We start from the raw sequence: 20,639 nt of genomic DNA on the forward strand, positions 1-20,639 counted from the left end.
GATGAATGGATAAACAAAATGTGTTATTTACATACAATGGAATATTATTCAACCATAAATGGGAATGAAGTACTGATATATGCTACAACATGGATGGACCTTGAAAACATTATGTTAAGTCAAACAAGTTAGAAACAAAAGGCCACATATGATATAATTCCATTTATATGAATGTCCAGAATAAACAAATTGATAGAGACAAAAAGCAAATTATTGGTTGCCAGGGGCTAGGGGAAGTGACTGCTAATGGCTATGGAGTTTATTTTTGGAGTAATGAAAATGCTCTGGGATTAAATAATGGTGACGGTTGCACTGCCATGTGAATATGCTAAAAACTACTGAACTGCATATTTTAAAATGGTTAATTTTATAGTATGTGAGTCTCTTACCAAAAAAACAAAAGACTGGCACGGTCTGAGAAGTCAAACAACAAGTTCAAATAAACATTTCAAAAGCAACTTATATTTACTCTTCTTTTCAACACTCTGGAATTCTTGGGAAAAATGCATAAAGAGAAACCCAACAATAAACTCTAAATATCATTAGAAGGTACTGTTGCAATATCTAAGGCAGATGCATTGTCTTCCATGTTCACTGTAACTAACTGACAATCTGAACATCTATTTTAGGAAAATTTCACAGAGAAATTAACTGTCATTTAAACTTGAAAGGTGTGCTTAGCAATGGAGCACTTTTCCCATAAACATTAGGTGGTTGTTAATTAGCATTCATCTGTCACCTTAGAAAACCCTCTAAGACCTAAATGATATTTATTATAGGCAATTCTTTTTAACATAGGCAATACATGCTTTTCATAGTCACTAAAGTCTGAACCAAAGAGATGCATGAGGGGCTGAAACAAACAGCTACTGGTACAACATTACAGTATAAGCATAACAGTGTAACTGGTCGTGTGAGACTACTACCATTTAAGAAACCTAAGCAGAGTAATACTAGTGTGAATTAAGAAGCAGTATGCACATAGACACACTTTGAAAAACTGCTCCCTGGGAGCCTGACAACTTATAGGAATCATCTTAAAGCTGGACAACTTAAAAAAAAAAGCCACATAAAGCCTCAAATATTATATATAAAACACCATTGAAACACTATTTGCCGTGGGAGCAATAGTGACCAAAATACTTAATGAAGCAGAGGAAGATAAAAACATTTGAGGAAAAGACACAGACCTAGTTCTTTTCTCACCATTCTACCTAGCACAACTGTGGGAATGAACGAATGAATAAGGGAATACAAATGCCATCTCAAGAAGTACATTATGACTCTTAAATAGAGAATAGAGAGGAGAGCAACAAGTTAAAAGACTGAGAGATAACAAATGACATTAAGTTTTTAAAATTATGATATCCAGTATTTATGAGATGCTAATAAAAAGACACTTTCATATACCGCTGATAGGAAATAACTAGTTCAACTTTAGGTGACAGTAATTGGCAGTAAATATTTAAAAAGAACTTTAATAATAAATATCTCATCTGACTTTGCAATGCTATCTCTGAAATTAAAAAAAACAAACCATGGTCAAAGATTTAATTATAAATAAGTTCACACAACATTATATTGAAAACTCAAACATGTCCAATACGAGAGATGGATAAATTATAGTATGCCAATGAAATGTGCAGAACATATAATGACATGGATAAGATGTACACATTACATCATTAAGTAAAAAGTGGGTTACCAAAAATCTTACTACAATACGAATTTTGCAAAGATGTGATATGATGTGGATAATTTTTTTTTTTTTTTGAGGAAGATTAGCCCTGAGCTAACATCTGCTGCCAACCCTGCTCTTTTTGCTGAGGAAGACTGGCCCTGAGCTAACATCTGAGCCCATTTCCCTCTACTTTATATGTAGGACGCCTGCCACAGCATGGCTTGCCAAGTGGTGCCATGTCTGCACTGGCGATCCGAACTGGCGAACCCCAGGCTGCCGAAGTGGAACATGCGTACTTAACTGCTGCACCACCGGGCCGGCCCCTAATGTGGATAACTTTTAATTTCCTTCTCTGATTTCTATAAAAATCATATTTGTTTTAAAGAAAATAAAAATTTTAAATGCAAAAATTCACATTACAGAGGCAGGGGAGGAACATTTAAAGAAATCACCAGTCTGAGACATCAAAAGGTGCAAGTGACAGGAAAAGGAAAGGGACGTGGGAAGAGTTGACAGTGAAGAACCCACTGGAAATAAAACAGAGAAAGTAGACAGAACAGACTCCAGATACTAAATGACAGAGCAAAGGGTAGGCTTTGGAGCTCCTGATTAGGGCAATAGAGCAGAGCAAGGCTCGTGGAAAGGGGGACAGTCCCCATTTCAGATCGAAGGAGGGACATGTTTCCTCTAATAGCCAAATGTGCCCCTTTCTTAGTGACAAGAGAAGCCAGATAGAGCAAGCTGTCTTTTACCACGGAAAGGGTATCTCAACATGCTCCAAACCACTGAACTCCTAGAAAGTTCACCAAGGTGACAGGCTCCAGGGTTTTTGCAGGATTTATCCTCACCCTCTGGCATGCATGCACCTTACCAAAATGTCTATGGGAGCTGTTACTTCTAGCTCACCAGACCCAATTAGTGAGGTATCAATATTTCTTTGGAAGGGAGAGGCTATCCAGGTACCTGCAGACTAGCTTATGACATAAGGCTTGTTACAGCCCCAAGACAGGATAGTGAAGTTGTATTGCTGACCCTGCCAGTTGAAAGCAAACTAATTCTGATGGTCTTTAGTAATAAGCATAGAAGAAAAAAAAGCATATGCCAGATCAATATCTGCATAGCAAATGCCAGGGGTTGTACTGATTTGCTCAACCAACAAAATCACATCTGGAACAGCTGTATTGGAGCCACCACATGATTAAGTTTATGATAACCCACCATCAGTCTCCAAAATCCATCTGTCTTCTTCAATGCCAAATAGATGAGTTGAATGGGGATGGCTAGGAACCACAAATCCTGCATCTTTCAAATCTTTAATGTTGGCTCTGTAATCCTTCCAGGAAATAGTTCACTGTTTTGGTAGGTAGATGACACTCTAGTGGCTTCCACGTGACTTAGTTGTTGAGTACGTTTATTCCAATTACGCATTCCAGGAATATGGAAATAACCATATTAGGCCCACTGTGAGATGGACCTAAGCCAAAACTCCACTGAGACTGATGGAAAACAGTGGTGTTTTGGGTCTGCTAGAATTCATTAGGTTCAGAGTCAGTGTTCAGCAATTCCTAAAAAGTCTAATTATTTCCCCAGCCCCAATCCCAGTCACTCTAGTAAATGGCTACAGGTCTTTTGGAGGAAGGCTAGAAGGAGATTCACAGCATAAATTTTTGGCTGTATGGCAGGGTCTTTTCTCAAGAGGACCTGGCTTTCCCTTCATTCAAAGGTCTTAGGGTCTGTGAACTGGCTTAAGTTTGGTGACAGGATGAGAGGCTGCATCCTTTTTTTTTTGAGGTCATCCAGGTCACACTTCTGCTCCCCAGGTCTAGAGCCTTCTGTTTACACAAATCAGTGAAGACGTACAGGTTTCCCACCTAGTTCAGTTCTAGGGGTACTATGATCAACTAGCCCATGCCAAAGACCTCTGCAACTCAGACGATTCTGAGCACGGCTTTGGCCTTGCTGATCATTCAGTAACTACACCCTCTTTGTCTTTAGCAATTAAGTGCCAGCTAGGAGTCCATCAATGTCGATGAATTCAGGGATCCCAGTTTGATGGCAACAGTTCCCCTGTCATTAATGGCTTAAAGAGAATAACCAACAGAGCTCTTCAAGGATGCTGAAGCTCCCCTCATGAATGTATTTCTTAGAGCTTTGAGGAAAGGAGTGTCCACTGGACCCACCTAGGAGGCATATATGATCAAGTGTTTTTATGAAAAATCCACTCTAGCATTCTAATCTCCCTAAGCCTTTGGATAACTTTCCTCTACAGTATACAAATAAAGTTTTAGCATCTGTCTCAACTTTACTTAACTTAGGCCACCTTTTAGAGCAGTTTGCAGTCAACCCACTGAGCAAACTGTTAGAGCCACGCCTAGCCCTGTGACCTAATACCTTCAATCTGGAATCTCTGCTTAGTGAGCCCACGTCAATAAATTCAGCCTAATCCAATTTTATACCCCTTGTGCTCTGATACCATAACCTTAGGTAGCATCCCGAGGTTAACTGCAGGCAAAATCATTCAGTTTTTTTAGTGTCTATCACATCTCTTTATGGGTAACACTTAGTACTTTCCCATGGGAAAATGTCCAAGACACATTGCTCTACAAGTTTCAGGACAGTACTTTTAGGATGATCCCTTAATAGTGGTTAAGAGCACAGATAAGAACAAATTCTCTGGATATGTATCTGGGCTCCTCCACTTACTAACTGTGGAACTCTGGAAAAGTAATCCTCCCCATACCTCAATTTTTTCATTTAGGAAAAATAACAGTATGATTTTACAGAGTAGTTGTGAGAACTAACAAAGATAACACATTCTAAGTGCTTGATAAAGGCAAATTATTATTATCATATATACATACACATATGATTGTATTAGGTCGAACTATGTGAACTTGCCAATACTTGATAGTTTTTTACCTATAAAAATGGCAAGTTCATGAGTTAACCTAATATAAGAATGGAAATTTTCAGAAAAGATACCCAAGAAACTTAAGGGCTGTTTTTAATACTCTTCTATACCATTTAGACATGTTCAACATGACCAGAGTTAACAAACACCTCTCTCCCCCAGATAAAAAGCTATCTACCCTACTCCTCCTGCTGTAAGCAGTATTATCTTAAAAGCATGGCAGACATAGGAGACCTCCCCCTTCTCCCTAAAATCAATAATCACTTGTTGAAGGAGTAATCTACCTTCTTATAATACTCTTGTAGGGAGAGTCCTCTTCGTTTCAGAGAAACTTAAAGACTTACAGAGTGCTGGCAGTGGCAAGGATCTTAGCAATTACATACCTAGGTAAATTCATACTAGTTTAAACAGTGTCAGCAAGTTACCCCTGAAATCCAATCTAAATATTATATTCCAAAGAGCGCTTGTTTGGATAATTCTCTATAAGTATCCTTCTATGAAGGTGGGTGAGAATAGAGAAGTCAAGAAATAGAAACAAAATGTTTTCTGATAGGAACAAAGAAATGTGTGGGCACTCCATGTTTGAGAAGACCACCATAGGTCTAGTGCTTTAGAAGCCCTGTCCTGCTCCATGATGAAATAATCCTTGGAAAGGGAATAATGGGAAAATAATTAAGTCCAGAAATCCCTAATAATATCTTCTCTGAAGAAGACAAAGCAACGGACTACGTCTTACTTTGCCTCCTGATTTTTCCTCTTAACTGATACAGACACACACAAAACCCATCAGAGTTCCATCCGTTCTTGGCTAGAACACTCTCCAGTACCATCACTGCCTTTCCTGGACATCCCATCTTCCCCAGACTGCATTTTTGGCTGTGGAAGCTGCTGCTGAGTGCTTCTGTGCTTGTTTTAAAAACTGGTGCATCACTACCTGGCACTTAACTATCTGACTTTCACTTTCCAGAAGGGGCACACCACCAAAGCACAGAAATAATGCGAGGGAGAGAGGGAACTGTTGTAAGGATCAGCATGGAGGGAAAAAAACGGCTACCTACACACAGATTTCTTCAAAAAATCCAGAGGTAGTTCTGGGAATCCATTAAGCAATTCTTTCATTGAGCGCCTACAACATCCTAAGACACTGAGGGTACAATATTAAATCATGAGGAACAGGGAGAGGATGTTTGTGCCACTAACTATGACTTTGGTGAATTTTTTCTCAGATATATACAAATTAGTGGAATGCTGGGTGATTTCTGGCTATTAAAACGACTACAAATATTTTTCTTTTTCATAAGACTAAAAGTTTTGAAAACAATAGGCACTCAATGCACAGTTGTCAAATTAATGCAAATTATCTCTTAGCTATCTCAAACTCTGTCATATACCTTTTATGTAACAAAGCTCAAGAAAAAAACTTTTTCAAAATACAATGCATTTTATTACTTTAACACTGCCTCAGCACTGATTCGTAGATAACTTTTGACTTTTCCTCAAACAAGTCCAGTTTATTTTCTAAAAAGAGCTTTATTTTGTATGTAACTTTTAAAGTTGTATACCAGGTGAGAAAAAAATAAACATGGGTGAATTTTCGAACCCTGAGATATCTTTAGCCTAAAACAGGCTGGGTCCTAATGACGTGCTTTGCCCTTCAGAGGACCAGGCATCTAGCAGAGTGGAACCACTTTGCGTTTTAAAAAGGCACCCAGATGCGGGGCCAAATAATAAAGAAAACATACAAAGATTCTTTAAACTCCTCTGTTTCCTTCATAGCATCACCATTTATTCATCTTGATTTTTTTATTGCTGTTTGCCCATAATATTCTGAACACCCCCTCCACTCTTTCCCGCCCCCACCCTGCAAACATAAAGATATGTTTTATACTAACCTCATAACATATCTAAAAAGTCAAACAAAGAAACTGATGTTTTAAATATCAAATTGGACCTAAAGGGAAAGATAAGTTGCTACAACACTAAAATAGATACTAACAAGACCTTAAGTTTTATACAAAAAGTTCTAACAATATTCTACAGCAAACTGTTGTAGAACACTATTTGTAGTAGAGGATTTTTCAAAGTTCATCTCAATTTTTACAACACATGTAAAAATTAATAGAACTTTCCCAGCAATCACTCTTCTGTAAGCTACAGCACGAAATATACCTAACAATGGACGTAACATGTTATTCTAAAATGGTCCTTCTCATCTCCTCTCCTCTATATCCAATAAGTCTGATCATGAAATACTGCAATGTGATTTCTATTATTAATCTTATAGTAAGATCATCAAACATAAATGGTTAAGACTATAGATACATGGTTCTGCAGCAGAATCATTTCATAGGTTCTATCCAAAAAATATTTGCCTGATTAATAATATTTAAAGAATGCTTAGTTTAAAAAGAAAGATTTAGAAGAATGTCCAAAATGAAATGGCTTATTTTCAAGGTGCACAAATAAAAACGCACAAGAAGAAATACATTTTAGGAATGCACTCTTAATTGTGGGGAGAGAGAGTAAAACTGTTATCAGTATCTAACATTCATCATCAAATTAGAGTTCAACTGTGGAAAAATATACATTCGTCTGAAAGCAATTCTGATTTCAATCAAATTTTCTAATTTATTGCTAAGCACAGTTTCAAAAAAGCCCTTTCTCCTCTTATCCCCAAGAGTGAGCATTTTACAGGGCAGCACTCTACCCCGCTTCTAGAGGGAAAGAGCATACCTTATCCACATGACAATTTCTCCATTTTGGCTAGCAAATAAACACTATTTTAAGCAACACATACTAGGCACATCAATACTATATGCACCATGTAGCTCATGTGGTACTGTAACCACTTCATTTTAAAAGAAATATCAGCATTTCAGGCCAAGTGAATAATTAAATGTTCTCAGGAGGCCTAATTTATTTGTATTTGTAAAAAAGCACTGAAAGTAAAACTGCATGCTGACATTCCTAAATTCATACTGTCATAGCTCCAAAAATCACTTTTACGTATAATGATGCGACTTTTTAGATAGGTTATGAAGTTAATATAAAACGTATCTTTATATCCAAAAAAATTAATAAGAAATATTGCTATCCGGGCTGGCCCCGTGGCCGAGTAGTTGGGTTCACGTGCTGCACTTCAGTGGCCCGGGGTTTTGCCAGTCTGGATCCTGGGCATGGACATGGCACCGCTTGTCAGGCCACGCTGAGGCGGCATCCCACACGCCACAACTGGAAGGACCCACAACTAAAAATATACAATTATGTGCTGGGGGGCTTTGGGGAGAAAAAGGAAAAATAAAACCTTTAAAAAAAAAAGAAATGTTATAAATGTGGGATCATTAATAAGTTACATGAACTATTTGAAAATATTGCTAATAGGGAAAAAGATCCTTTTTAATCCAAGGATCTAAAATTAATGCAAGAAGTTTTTAATGTCTTCACATTCCAAAGGACCCCAAACATAAGACCTAAGCACTATACATACATAATACACACATGCAAACACTCTAAATCTTAAAGTAGGTTCTAATTTACTAAGTATCTGTACAGTCTATATTAATTTAAAAACTAATTTCATATATATATATTCTTATATATAACTACTAACCACAGCAGTAAATTAAGGACAAATCCAAGTACTCCCAAGTAGTACATTTTAACTATTTCACTCCCTCAAAGCCAACAGGCTGATGGTACAAATATTTGGTTCAAAATGATAATTAGTACTTGTTGTTTTTTGCCAGGGTAACACGAGGAGACAGTAGCTGATGCTATTCAACTTCACCAAGACTTCGGAGAATATCAAATGTAAATCGACACGAGGTCAGTTTAATATATAAATTGCACAAATAGATCTTCTTAAGGATCAGAGGAAATTTTGCTTTGTTTTACATAACAGAAAAATACTAAAGGATGAAGGTTTAAAACTAATTTCTCCAAATTTATTATTATTGTTGATTTATTATCAACAAAAATAGTAATCCATTAACACTAAAGATACTAAGCTTAATCTTTTGAATTTTACAACTTTTTAATACACCACCATTCTACGCAACCTTTCAAATTGTAAGCTCTCCCTGTTAGTAGAAAAAAACCCTGCATTTGAAGTAAGGAGTTACTCCTCAAAGAACTAGACTCTACCCGACTCCCCTGCTTATTCTAGCACATTTAAATCAAACAGGTGGATTTCAGGTCCCCTTCTATAAAGAAAGAAAGAAGCAGACAAAAGTAACGCCTCAGTTTCCAAGGTACAGAATATTAAAAATATAAAAGGTTTCATACAACACCATTTTTGCGTTATTCGTGAGAGAATAAAACAAGCGAATAAAGGGTGTTTAACAATCCTGATTAATGTAACTTTAGTTATTGGAGGGGCAAATAAATCAGCAGTATACTTGAACATGGAAAGAACAGACAACAGGGTTCTCTCCAGTGAACATTTTTAAAAGAAAATTGCCTTTGAAGTTAAAACACCATGAATAAAAATCATCAAAAAAGAAAGTAGTCTTCAGCTAATTTCAAAATAAAGATTGTACCAAAATGTCACCAGCTCATTAAAGAAATAGGTATTTTCAGTTCAGGCTGGCATGACTTAAAGTACTGGCTGTTATAATTCAGTAAAGTCGGACAACTATATAAGCTTCAAGTCCAGGAAATACAGGGGAAAATATACAGGCCTAAATTCTCAAAGAAGCATCAAGCAAACAGACAATTCAGTATATTTATATCCAAGTTAGACCACATTTTGAAATTTAAAAATAATTTTGCATTTTAATGCCAATAGATAAGTCACATAAACTGATTTTTATCACTGTTTTGAACACCAACAGAACATTTACCCTCCTCTCCCCCAACCTATGGACTTTCTCAGATTCAAACATAAATCAATGAAAAACACTTAAAAATCTCTGATTGGTATAAGCCAGCAAATGTCTAAAGTTTCTAAAATTTGTGACAAACTCAAATAAGACAGACAAGCAAAGCTCTGAAGAGACTGATGGTTACACTTCAAACTCACTATGTATCATGACTACTACTTATAGAATACTATTAAGAGATAAAATAATGGTACTATTACTATGATGGCAATGATGACAATTTATTAAGCCTGTTCTTGAGGCCAGCAACTAATTAAGTTTTACATAATCCAATTATAAGGCAGGTAGTATACTCAATTTCCAGATGAGGATAGTTGCGGTATGGAGTGTAAAGAACTTGCCAAAGGTTATAAAACTTGACAGAGTCAAGAACCAAACCCAGATTTGTCTGGGTCCAAAGCACATGTACTTATCCCATGTGCTACAATGCTTCCTCACAAAGCAAACGTTTAACAGGATTTGTTGTGTAATGCCACCATAACAGAAAAGGACAGGAACTTAGACGCTCCCACAGCTCTTTCTCAAAAGAGTCAGAATAATACAAATAATAACTCTGTGGATGAAAAAAAATTACAAATAACTATTCTTGCCACAAAAGAAAAAAATACAAACTAGGCCATATTTATAGGGATACGTTTAATGATGAAATAACATGCCCCAGTTTTAATAAAACATTTGCATACATTTATATACCAAGAGACCTAAAATGAAGGGCAGTCGGTCATCCTGTGCTAGAGAAGTAGAAACATAAAAAAGTCTCTCTCTACTGGACAAGTTTTACCATATTTTTAAATATATGTATTAAGATTTGGAACCTTGAGGACCTGCTAAGTGAAATAAACCAGTCACAAAAAGATAATTCTGTATGATTTCACTTACATGAGGTATCTAAGCAGTCAAATTAACAGAATCAAATTAGAATGGAGATTACCACGGGTGAGGGAGGGCAAAATGGGGAGCTGTTTAATAGGTATAGAGTTTCAGTTTTGCAAGATGAAAAAGTTCTGGAGATATGCTGCACGACAATGTGAATATGCTTAACACTACAGAACTGTATACTTAAAAATGGTTAAGATGGAAAAAAAAAGACTTGGTGGGTAATACACAGCATAAATACATCTACATAAAAGAAAAGTCCTGCTGCACTATCTAATGTGGTAGCTACCTGCCACATGAGACTATGAAAATTTACATTAATTTTAAAAAATTAAAACTTTATTTCCTCAATCACAGCAGCCACAGTTCAGCTGCTCAACAGTCACATGCAGCTACTCAGGACAGCACGGACAAAGAAGCTTTTTACCACAGGATGTTCTGTTAGATAGCACTGGCTCAGAGTATACAGAAAGAGATGCAAATACATACAGGATTTGTATTCAGTACAAAACTGTGTGTGATATAGGTGGCATTTCAAATCAGTGGGGAAAGAATTACTGAATAGTGTTGAGACAATTTGCTAGCTTGGGGGAGAATGAGGGAATAAGGCTAAAGCCATAACTCAACTCTTATTCAGAAGAAATTGTGAATGAATCAAAGATTTACACTTAAAAGGTGAAATGATAAAAGTACTAATACATAATTCTAATTAAGGAAAGGGCTTTCCAAATTGAATAGAAGCCCAGAAGACAAAAACAAAACATTGATTTTTTTCTTTTTAGAAAAATAAAAAAACTTAAAGCCCAAACAAACTGAAAGAAAAGTGGAGGGGAGTGTGGAGTGTTTCGTTTTCTTTATCAATTAAAAAATATAACTCAGTGAGAAAAAGGTAGACTGAAAGTGCCAATATACCCAGGAAAAAAATCACTCAATTTTACTCATAATTTAAACTCTCTATTAAAATTGCACTTTCAACCATCAGATGGCAAAGATAATCCCCAGAATTAATGAGAATGTGGTAAAATAGGCATTGATGGATGTAAAAACTTATACAATTTATTCAAAGGGTAATTTTTATTAAAAAATCAAAAGCAACAAATAATATTTATGGACAAAATGATATTGAGTCTAAGATTCACTTTAGAATAACCTAAGGGGTGAAACACTTACCTGAGAAAGTTGGTGTGGCTATAAGTGAAATAAGGTTGGGCATAGATTGACAGCAGTGGTAGCAGAGTGGTGGGTCTATGGGGACTCATTATACTATTCTATCTTTGTGCATGTTTGAATTCTTCCAAAAAGTTTTTCCTATTATGCATACTCTTTATCCCAGGAATTTCATTTCTAGGAATTTAGCCTATCATTACATTGGACAAGCACAGAACAACGTAAGTACAAAGATGTTCTCTAAGGAAAGAGAAGCAAAAACCTGGAAACAACCTAAATTTCCATTCGCAGACTGGTTGAATAAACTATGTTTATCCAAACACAGTAATGTCATATACCTTTAAAAAGTATGGAGGTAAAATATATGAGGGAGATTATGGAAAGGGGAAAAAACTCAAGGGCAGAACAATAGGTTTAGTTTGATCACATTTAAGTAAAAACAGTATCAAACGTGGATTTGTGAAGCATATGAGATACACCCCAATGTTCATAACAAACTTTCAGAAGACTATCAAAATCTTAACAGTGGTTACGTCTGGTTAGGCAGGGGAAAGGGGACTGGAAATCTATGAGGAGAAAACACTTACTTTTACAAACATTTTTATCCTGGGACTTTTTTGCATGTAAACATATTGCATTCATTGCATTTATAATGAAAAACAACTAGATTTTTTAAATCTTCCTCTATTGAGATGATTGTCATTCATTTAGGAACTGTCAATGGTTAGGGTCAGTGCTGGGGAGGAGCTTGTCTCAAAGCGCATTTAAATTTTACCCAGCAGAACAGATAAACTCCTGTTTTTTAATTGCTGACTGTATCTCAGGGCTCTTACCAGACCTCTATCTCAGCCCTGATCATTGATCCAACAATCTAACATTATATCAAATAATTACACTAAAGACGTAAGATCGATCCTTCCTGGGTGTTAAAATAATTAATGGTATTTACTGAGTATATTTGTGCCCAGTTCTTTGGGGAATACAAAGGAATAGGATTACAGTCTTGCTCAAAAAGTTTATAATTTCACAAAAGAAAAAAAAGAAGCAGAGAAGAATTAATGCCATGCAAACACGTATGTGCAGCAAAGGAGAAGTCAGTGTGGGAATGAATAGTCGGGGCTCATGGAATAAATAAAATGGCAGATTTGATCTAATAAATGAACTGGATTTAGATACACAGAGGGGAGAGTATTATTATATAAAATAGCTAGAAAGAATGCACAGAAATAAAAATGGAGATAGTGAGATTCAGTATGACTAGAGATGGGGGATAGGAAGAAGTATAAAATAAGTAAAAACTAGGAGTAAAGTTCAAGGTGTTATATATCTGAAAAAACAGGCAAAAATTAAAATTTTATAAAATAGGCAAAGAAGAATTTTAACATGCATTTGGCAGCAACAGTGTGCAAGGTAGGGTAAGCTATCTGTGTGTCTTTGCTTCCTTTTGGCTTGGTTTCTTAACATGAAAAATAAAATAAACATGATTTCAATACCTCACTTCCAGACCCAGATTCTAGTGGTCTCTTCTTCCTTGGTCCAATAGCTGCAAGAGCAGTGAGATTAGCATCTCTTTGCTGTATCTGTGCGAGCTCCAACTGTTGTAACTAGAAGATGGAATAAAAAAAAAAAATCAATGTTTACACACAGTCATGCTCAGAGGGAGAAAGAAACTGATCACTAAGCCTATTTCTGTATTCTTCACCAAATAAATTACGGTGTAAAATACATACTAGATTCCCCTAACAGCCAAGGCAACATCATTTCCTGATTCCTTTACTCCAACAAACTCCTTAGTCCTGAATCTCTAAACAGAAGAGGCAGAATTTAGGTAAGGAAGAACTACAGAACAGCAGAGGAAAAGAAAGGCATCCAGAGCTTAACCACTCCTCAGTTTAAGCACAGGTAAGAAATGCCTGAAGCATAAACTGAACAGTAAATTGGAGAGAAATTTGCCAAACTACAGTCAACCTTCTCAGATTAAAAGAAAATTACTTAAAGATAGCTTTTGTATATCAAAGGAAACAGTTCTATGCTGTATGATTTACAGAGCACTTCCTTAAAAATTAACTCATTTAACTTTCACAACCACATTGAAAGGTATACATTAATTGCTATAATAACATATGGAAATTATACATATACTTCCATATACTTTATCCCTTCTTTTACTAAGGGAGACAGTGAGGCTCTAAGAGGTGAGGAAAACTTCATACAGGTCATACAAATGATATGTGGTAGAAACAGAGCCCAGAGCCCAGTGTTTTCATTACAGACATTTTCAATATATCACACTTGTCATGGATTTACTCTATGTTTACTTCATGCCCAAAATTGAAAGTGAGTTAGCATTGTTTTACTGTCCCTCTTTTGTCATACTTAACCCAGAATGCCCAAATATACGAGGCACAATTTTTTATGAAGTGGCTACTAAAGTATACAGGGGTACTCATGAAAGATGCTCCATTAAAAGGCAGATAAATAAGACATTAAAAGTGGAAAATAAATGCATGAAACATAGCATCATTTCAGCAAGGCAGGTAAGGTCAAATGCTATTCTTTAAAAAAAAAAAAAAACAAGGTGAGGAAATCAAAATAAAATATTACTGTACAGGTCCTTAAGCTTTTCCAGAAGAGGACAAATGTTAAAATCCCATCAAAATCTTATTAATACAAAGGGGAAAGAGGAAAGCACCTGGCACTGGTTGCTAGGCAAATATTCAAAGAAGATCGGACTCCAAGAGAGTCAACTGAAAGTAACCTGTTGAGGAACGCTATCTATATACTGAGAATATTCTGTTAAAAGAGCACTAACCAAATTTTTAAGATATTAAGAACAGGATGAAAATAGGAAACAGCTTGTGGTAAAAGAGGCAGTCTCAAGGAGATACAAAGTAAAGATCACTTGAGATTATTTTAACATTACAGGAAAGACAGAGAATAAGCCATAGGTAACTGAGCATTTAGTAAAGCAGAAAACACTTAACTAAAGAAAATGAACTAAGAGCCATTTTCCATTTGCTCCACAAATTACAGGGAGAAATCCTTCTTTTAAATTGTGCTTACTTATATATAAATTGCTAGACAATTATTTCCAGGAGTTGTAAACTATCTTTTGTTGATGCTGGTCTTTTAAATAAAATACGTAGTTTTAGAGTCTGATATATTATAATCCAGAATTTCTAGGTGACAAAATACAATTTTAGGTAATCTACCCTCCAGCACAAATCAAACAACAAGCTATATTTTAAAGTCTTTCTCTGTAGATAAATGGCATGTGCCAGATAGTCATACCAAATAAAAAGTTTTGAAATTGACGTCTGTCATCAAGTCTCCTACCTACATAGTATAACATTTTCTCCTACTCTGCAAATTATACTTTGGTTTTCTGAAATCTCACACACGAGTTTTCAAAAATGTTGCAAAACTCTAACAAAAATGGGAATTGACCATAGTTTTGGTTGGCCCTGTATTTAAAACAAACTTTCTCAAAAACAACGTATCTTGGCCAGCACAATACAGAAAAACTAGGCATTTTTACGTTCCGCTTCAGTGGCCCAGGGTTTGCTGGTTCGGATCCCGGATGCAGACATGGCACTGCTTAGCAAGCCATGCTGTGGTGGGCTTCCCACATATAAAGTAGAGGAAGACGGGCACAGATATTAGCGCAGGGCCAGTCTTCCTCAGCAAAAAGAGGAGGATTGGCAGCAGTTAGCTCAGGGCTAATCTTCCTCAAAAAAAATCCTAGGCATTTTTAACTGGAAGAGGAGAACGTTCTGGCATTAATGCAGATTTGCCATACATAGTAGGTGAAGAAACGTAAGCTCAGTTGGGTAAAAACAGTCAGCCATCGAGTTAGAGGCTTGCTGGTGGAAAGAGGATTGCAAATGACATGATTATCTACCAGAAAACCTCAAGTTAGCTACAAAAAAACAAAAACCAAAATTCTCCTAGGACTAACAAATGAGTTTAGCAAGGTTGCCAGATGCAAGGTCAACAAACACAATAATCATATTTCTAAATACCATTAAGGTACCATCAGAAATTTAGATTTTAAAAAATGCCTCCCTAATAGCTCTCCCTAAAATGAAATACTTAGGTATAAATCTAATAGGTGCAGGTATTTGTATGCTATGAACCACAAAACACAAATGAAAGAAATAAAAGAAAACATAGATAAATGGAGGGACATACTGTCTTCATGGACTGCAAGACTCAATATAGTAAAGATTTCAATCCTCTTGAAATTCATCTATAGATTTAACATAATTCCAATAAAATTTTTTTAGATATGTATAAGTTGATTCTAAAATTTATATGGAAAGGCAAAGGATTAGAAGAGCTAAATCGATGTGAAAAAAAGGAACAAAATTGGAAGAGTTACATCATGCAATTTTAAGAATTACTTTGGGACCCTGGCCCCATAGGCGAGGGGTTAAGTCCGTGCGCTCCGCTTTGGCTGCCCAGGGTTTCTCTGCTTCGGATCCTGGGCGTGGACATGGCACTGCTTGTCAGGCCGTGTTGAGGTGGCATCCCATGTGCCACAACTAGAAGGACCCAAACTAAAATATAGAACTACGTACTGGGGAGATTTGGGAAGAAAAAGCAAAAAAAAGAAAAAATTACTTATATAAAGCTACAGTAATCAAAATTATAAAGTATTGACAAAGGGATATCAATTACTGAGACAGAATAGAGGATGGAGAAATGATCCACATAAATATGGCCAATTGATTTTTGACCAGGGTGGAAAACAATTTAATTGAGAAAGCATAGTCTTTTCAACAAATGTGGAAGCAACTGGACGTCCACATGCAAAAAAAATGAATATTGACCTTTAACCTCACACCTTAATACAAAATTAACTCAAAACTTAATTTATAAGCTTCTAGTAAAAAGCATAAGAGAAAATCTTCATGACTTGGGGCCCAGCAAGGGGTGAAAAAATGGACTTCATAAAAATTAAAAACTTTTGTTCTGTAACAGACAGTTAAGAGAACAAAAGAACATGCTGTTTAATTTCTCCCTTTCCAATCTATATGCCTTTTATTTCTTTTTCTTGCCTTATTGTACTAGCAATGTAAAGTTAAATAATAGTGACAAAAGCAGACATCCTTGCTTTTTTTCTCATCTTTGGAAGAAAGCAGTCTTTTCACCATTAAGAATGATATTAGTGGTAGGGTTTTAACAGCTGCCCTTGATAAGACTGAAGAAGTTTCTTGTATTCCTAGATTTCTGAGAGTTTTTAGTATTAATGGATGTTGAAATCTGTCAAATGTATTTCTGCATCAACTGATATGATCACATGGTCTTTCTTTCTTAGGCTGTTAATATGGTTGATTATATTGACTGATTTTTAAATATTAAACAAGGTTTGCATTCCCGGGGTAAACTCCACTTGGTCATGATATAGTATTATTTTTACATATTGCTAGATTTGATTTGTTAATATTTTATTGAAGATGTTTACATCTATGTTCATGAGAGATACTGGTTTACAGTTTTCTTTTGTAATGTTTTTCTGGCTTTGGTATCAGGGTAATGCTGCCTCATAAGATGAACTGGAAGAGTTTCTCTCTCTTCTATTTTCTGGAAGAGACTGTGTAGAAGTGGTATTAATCCTGTAAATGTCTGGGAGAATTTACTAAGTAAAACGATCTGCACCTAGAGATTTCTTCATTGAAAGGTTTTAACCATAAATTCAATTTATTTAATAATTACAGAACTATTGGGTTATCTACTTCATCTCGGCTAAGTTTGTGCTTTTCAAGAAATTGGTTGGGGCTGGTCTGTGGCTGAGTGGTTAAAGTTCCGTGAGCTCTGCTTTGGTGGCCCAGGTTCATGGGTTTGCATCCCAGGTGCAGACCTACTCCACTCATCAGTCATGCTGTGGAGGCATCCCACAGACAAAGTAGAGGAAGACTGGCACAGATGTTAGCTCAGGGCTAATCTTCCTCAAGCAAAAAAAAAAATAAGGAGGAAGACTGGCAATGGATGTTAGCTTAGGATGAATCTTCCTCACCAAAAGGGGGGGGAGAAAAAGGAAAAGAAATTGGTCATTTCCTCTAAGTTGTCAAACTATTTGCATAGTTGTTCATTGTATTCCTTTCTTATCCTTTTGACACCTGCAGCATCTGTAGCAATTTCCCATCTTTTCTGTCTTGATATTGGTGATTTACATATTCTTTTTTATCCTTTCTCAGTCTTCCCAGAGATTTATCAATTTTGTTGACCCAAGAACAAGCTTTCAGTTTTATCAATTTTCTCTATTTTTCCCATTCTGTTTTCAAAGTCATTGATTTCTGCTTTTACCTTTGTTATTCCCCTGCTTTACTTTGGGTGTATACCACTTTTCTTTTTCCAGTTTCTTAAGGTAAAAGCTTCGATTATTGATTTGAGACCTCTCTTCTTTTCTAACATGAGCATTTTTCCCCATCCTTAAACTTACCTGTGTCATTACATTTGAAGTGAGTTTCCTGTAGACAAGTACAGTTCAGTCATAGTTTTATATATACTCTGACAATCTCTGTCTTTCAATTGGTAGATTCAGATAATTTATACTTAATATAATGACTTAGATAAGTTTGGATTTAAGCCTACAATTTTATTATTTGTTTTCTGTTTGCTTCCTCTGCTTTTGATTTCTTTGTTTACCCTTTCCTACTTCTTTAGGGTTATTTGAAAACTTTTAATATTTCATTTTAATTTATCTATTGTTTTTTACTATATGTCTATATAGTTTTTTTTTTTAATTTTAGTGGTGACTCTAGAGATTACAATATACATACTTAAATTTTCAGTCTACTTGGAATCAATATTTTACCACTTCAAGAGGAATACAGACCTTACCTATGTATTTCCTTTTACTCTCCATACTTTGTAAGTTATTTTTTACATTACATATACATGCATTGAAGATATCTGACAATGTTATAATTTTTGCTTTCAATTAAACATATTTAAAAAACTCAAAAGCAGAAGAATAGTCTATTATACCATTTCTACTACTCTTTCTTCATTCCTGATGTTTAACTTTTCCCTTTGGTATCATTTCAGTTGATTCTGAAGAACTTCCTTAAGTAATTCTTTTAGAGCACGACTGCTGGCAACAGATTCTATTCTTGTTCCTTTATCTGAGAACGTCTTTATTTCACCTTCATTCCTACAGAATATTTTCACTGGATATAGAATTCTGGGTTGGTTGACAGTTCTTCTAGTACTTTAAAAATATTTTGCTACTTTTTTCTGGTCTCTATGGTTTCTGACGGTAAATCTACAATCATTTGAACTGTTGCTCCCCTAATGGAAAGTATCCTTTTCTCTAGCTAGTTTCAAGATTTTTTTCCTCTATTTTTAGTTTTCTGAGATTATGATGTGACTGAGACTGAGTTTCTTTAAAATTATCCTGTTTGGAGGTTCACCAATCTTCTGGAATCTTTAGGTTTATGTCTTTCTCTAAATTTGGAGGTATTTTTAGCCATCATTTTTTCAAATATATTTTTACCATCTCACTCCTCTTCTGAGACTTAAATAACATGAATGCCAGAGTTTTGGTCATTGCCCCACAGATCTCTGAGGAGGTTTTTTTCTTTTTAATTTTTATCTCTTTTTGATCTATTTTCCTCTGTTGTTCAGATTAGATAAATTCTATTTATCCATCTTCATTGACTCTTTCCTCTGTCATCTCTTTTCTGCTATCCAGCCCATCCAATGAGTGTTTTATTTTGGTTATTGTCATTTTCAGTTCTAAAGTGGAAATTTTAGAACTTGATATCTTTTACTTCTTTGCTGGGACTTTCTATCTTTCCAGTTATTTCAAGAGGGTTTGCAATTGCTTCTTGGAGCATTTTTATGGTAGTTACTTGAAAGTGCTTGTCAGATAACTCTAACATTTGTGTCATCTTGGGGTTGGGATCTGTTGATTGTCTCTTCCCAAGCAACTTGAGATGTTCCTGGTTCTTCATGCCAAGTAACTCTGGATAGTATCCTGAATGTTTTGAATATTGTGTTTTAAGACTTCGGGTCTTCTTTAAATCCTTTGAAGAATGTTTTGTTTTAGTATGCAAAATAGGTCAGTTACGTTTAGGCCACAAGTTCCAACATCACTTCTGTGGACTGTGCCTCCAATGTCAGTTCAGTTTTGAAAGTCTTTGTAGTGCTATTCGGATCTGTCCCAAAGGTGTACCACTCAGTGGTCAGTCTAGGACTTGGCAGTCATCTATTAGTTCAAATCTTAAAGTCTTTGGTATGCTGATCAGAATCAGAGTCACGTGATAAATGTGTAGCTCAAGAGTGGGCCTAGGAGTTTAAAGTAATAATATGGGGTTGCTTTTCTGATCTCCTCCCTTTCTATAATCTTCCCAGTGATTTCTGATTCCCTGGGGCTCCTCTTTTTGTCCTCCAGCCAGAAAGCTGGGGTTTTAGTTATTCTTTTTTGCCACACGTTTCTGTGACTGTGTCTATGTCGAGGGTCAAGCATCAAGAAGAACTGGGTTACAAAAGTGGGAGAGGGATAGCAACCTCATTGCTGGTTCAGTGGTATTTTGAATTCTCATCTTTCCCCCCAATTTGTCTACTATTTACTTGCAAAGGCCTTCAAACAGCTGCTCCATGCAATCTATCCAGGCTTTACAGCAGTATTCAGGGTGAGAGACAGTATGGAGGTTTTTTACTCTATCTTACCTGGAACCCTTAAAAGCTAGAGTTTAACCAGAATTCTGACAACAGGTTTCTGTTATATTTTATTCCTACTAGCCTTTGTTTTATACAACCTAAGCTTGCTTGATCACCTATGCCAGTGACACATATCTTGGTCCAAAAGGACCTAACAGGCTTGGCAGGTTCTCTTTAAGAGTATCCTCATTCTTTTCTTTATGGCCAATGAACAAAGGCAGAAGCCTTCATTTCCCTTATCACAGTCTCTAACATCAAATAGAGGTCCCCTAAAATTCAAGTCAGTGCCTTCAAGAGCAACAGGGCAACAGTAATTGAAGATTATTTTATCCTTGGTGTTTAGTATTTGACTCTGTTCATTTTTAAGTACAACTATGGTAGTACTGACTTTAATCAAGATCCAAAACACGTTAATAGATTACCTCAAAGATCACACAAGATCTCAGAGTTATTT

General features: G+C 35.8%; 1 protein-coding gene across 1 annotated transcript in view; it reads right to left on the reverse strand.

Moving 5' to 3' along the window:
- TAF4B (TATA-box binding protein associated factor 4b) overlaps nucleotides 1–20,639 on the reverse strand; it is a 134,992-nt gene that overhangs the window by 21,867 nt on the left and 92,486 nt on the right. The window contains exon 14 of the mRNA XM_046670814.1: nucleotides 13,009–13,119. Coding sequence (XP_046526770.1) covers nucleotides 13,009–13,119 — 111 coding nt within the window. The remainder of the gene's footprint in view (nucleotides 1–13,008; nucleotides 13,120–20,639) is intronic.

Source organism: Equus quagga, chromosome 9 (genome assembly GCF_021613505.1).
Source record: "Equus quagga isolate Etosha38 chromosome 9, UCLA_HA_Equagga_1.0, whole genome shotgun sequence".
Classification (NCBI taxonomy): domain Eukaryota; kingdom Metazoa; phylum Chordata; class Mammalia; order Perissodactyla; family Equidae; genus Equus; species Equus quagga.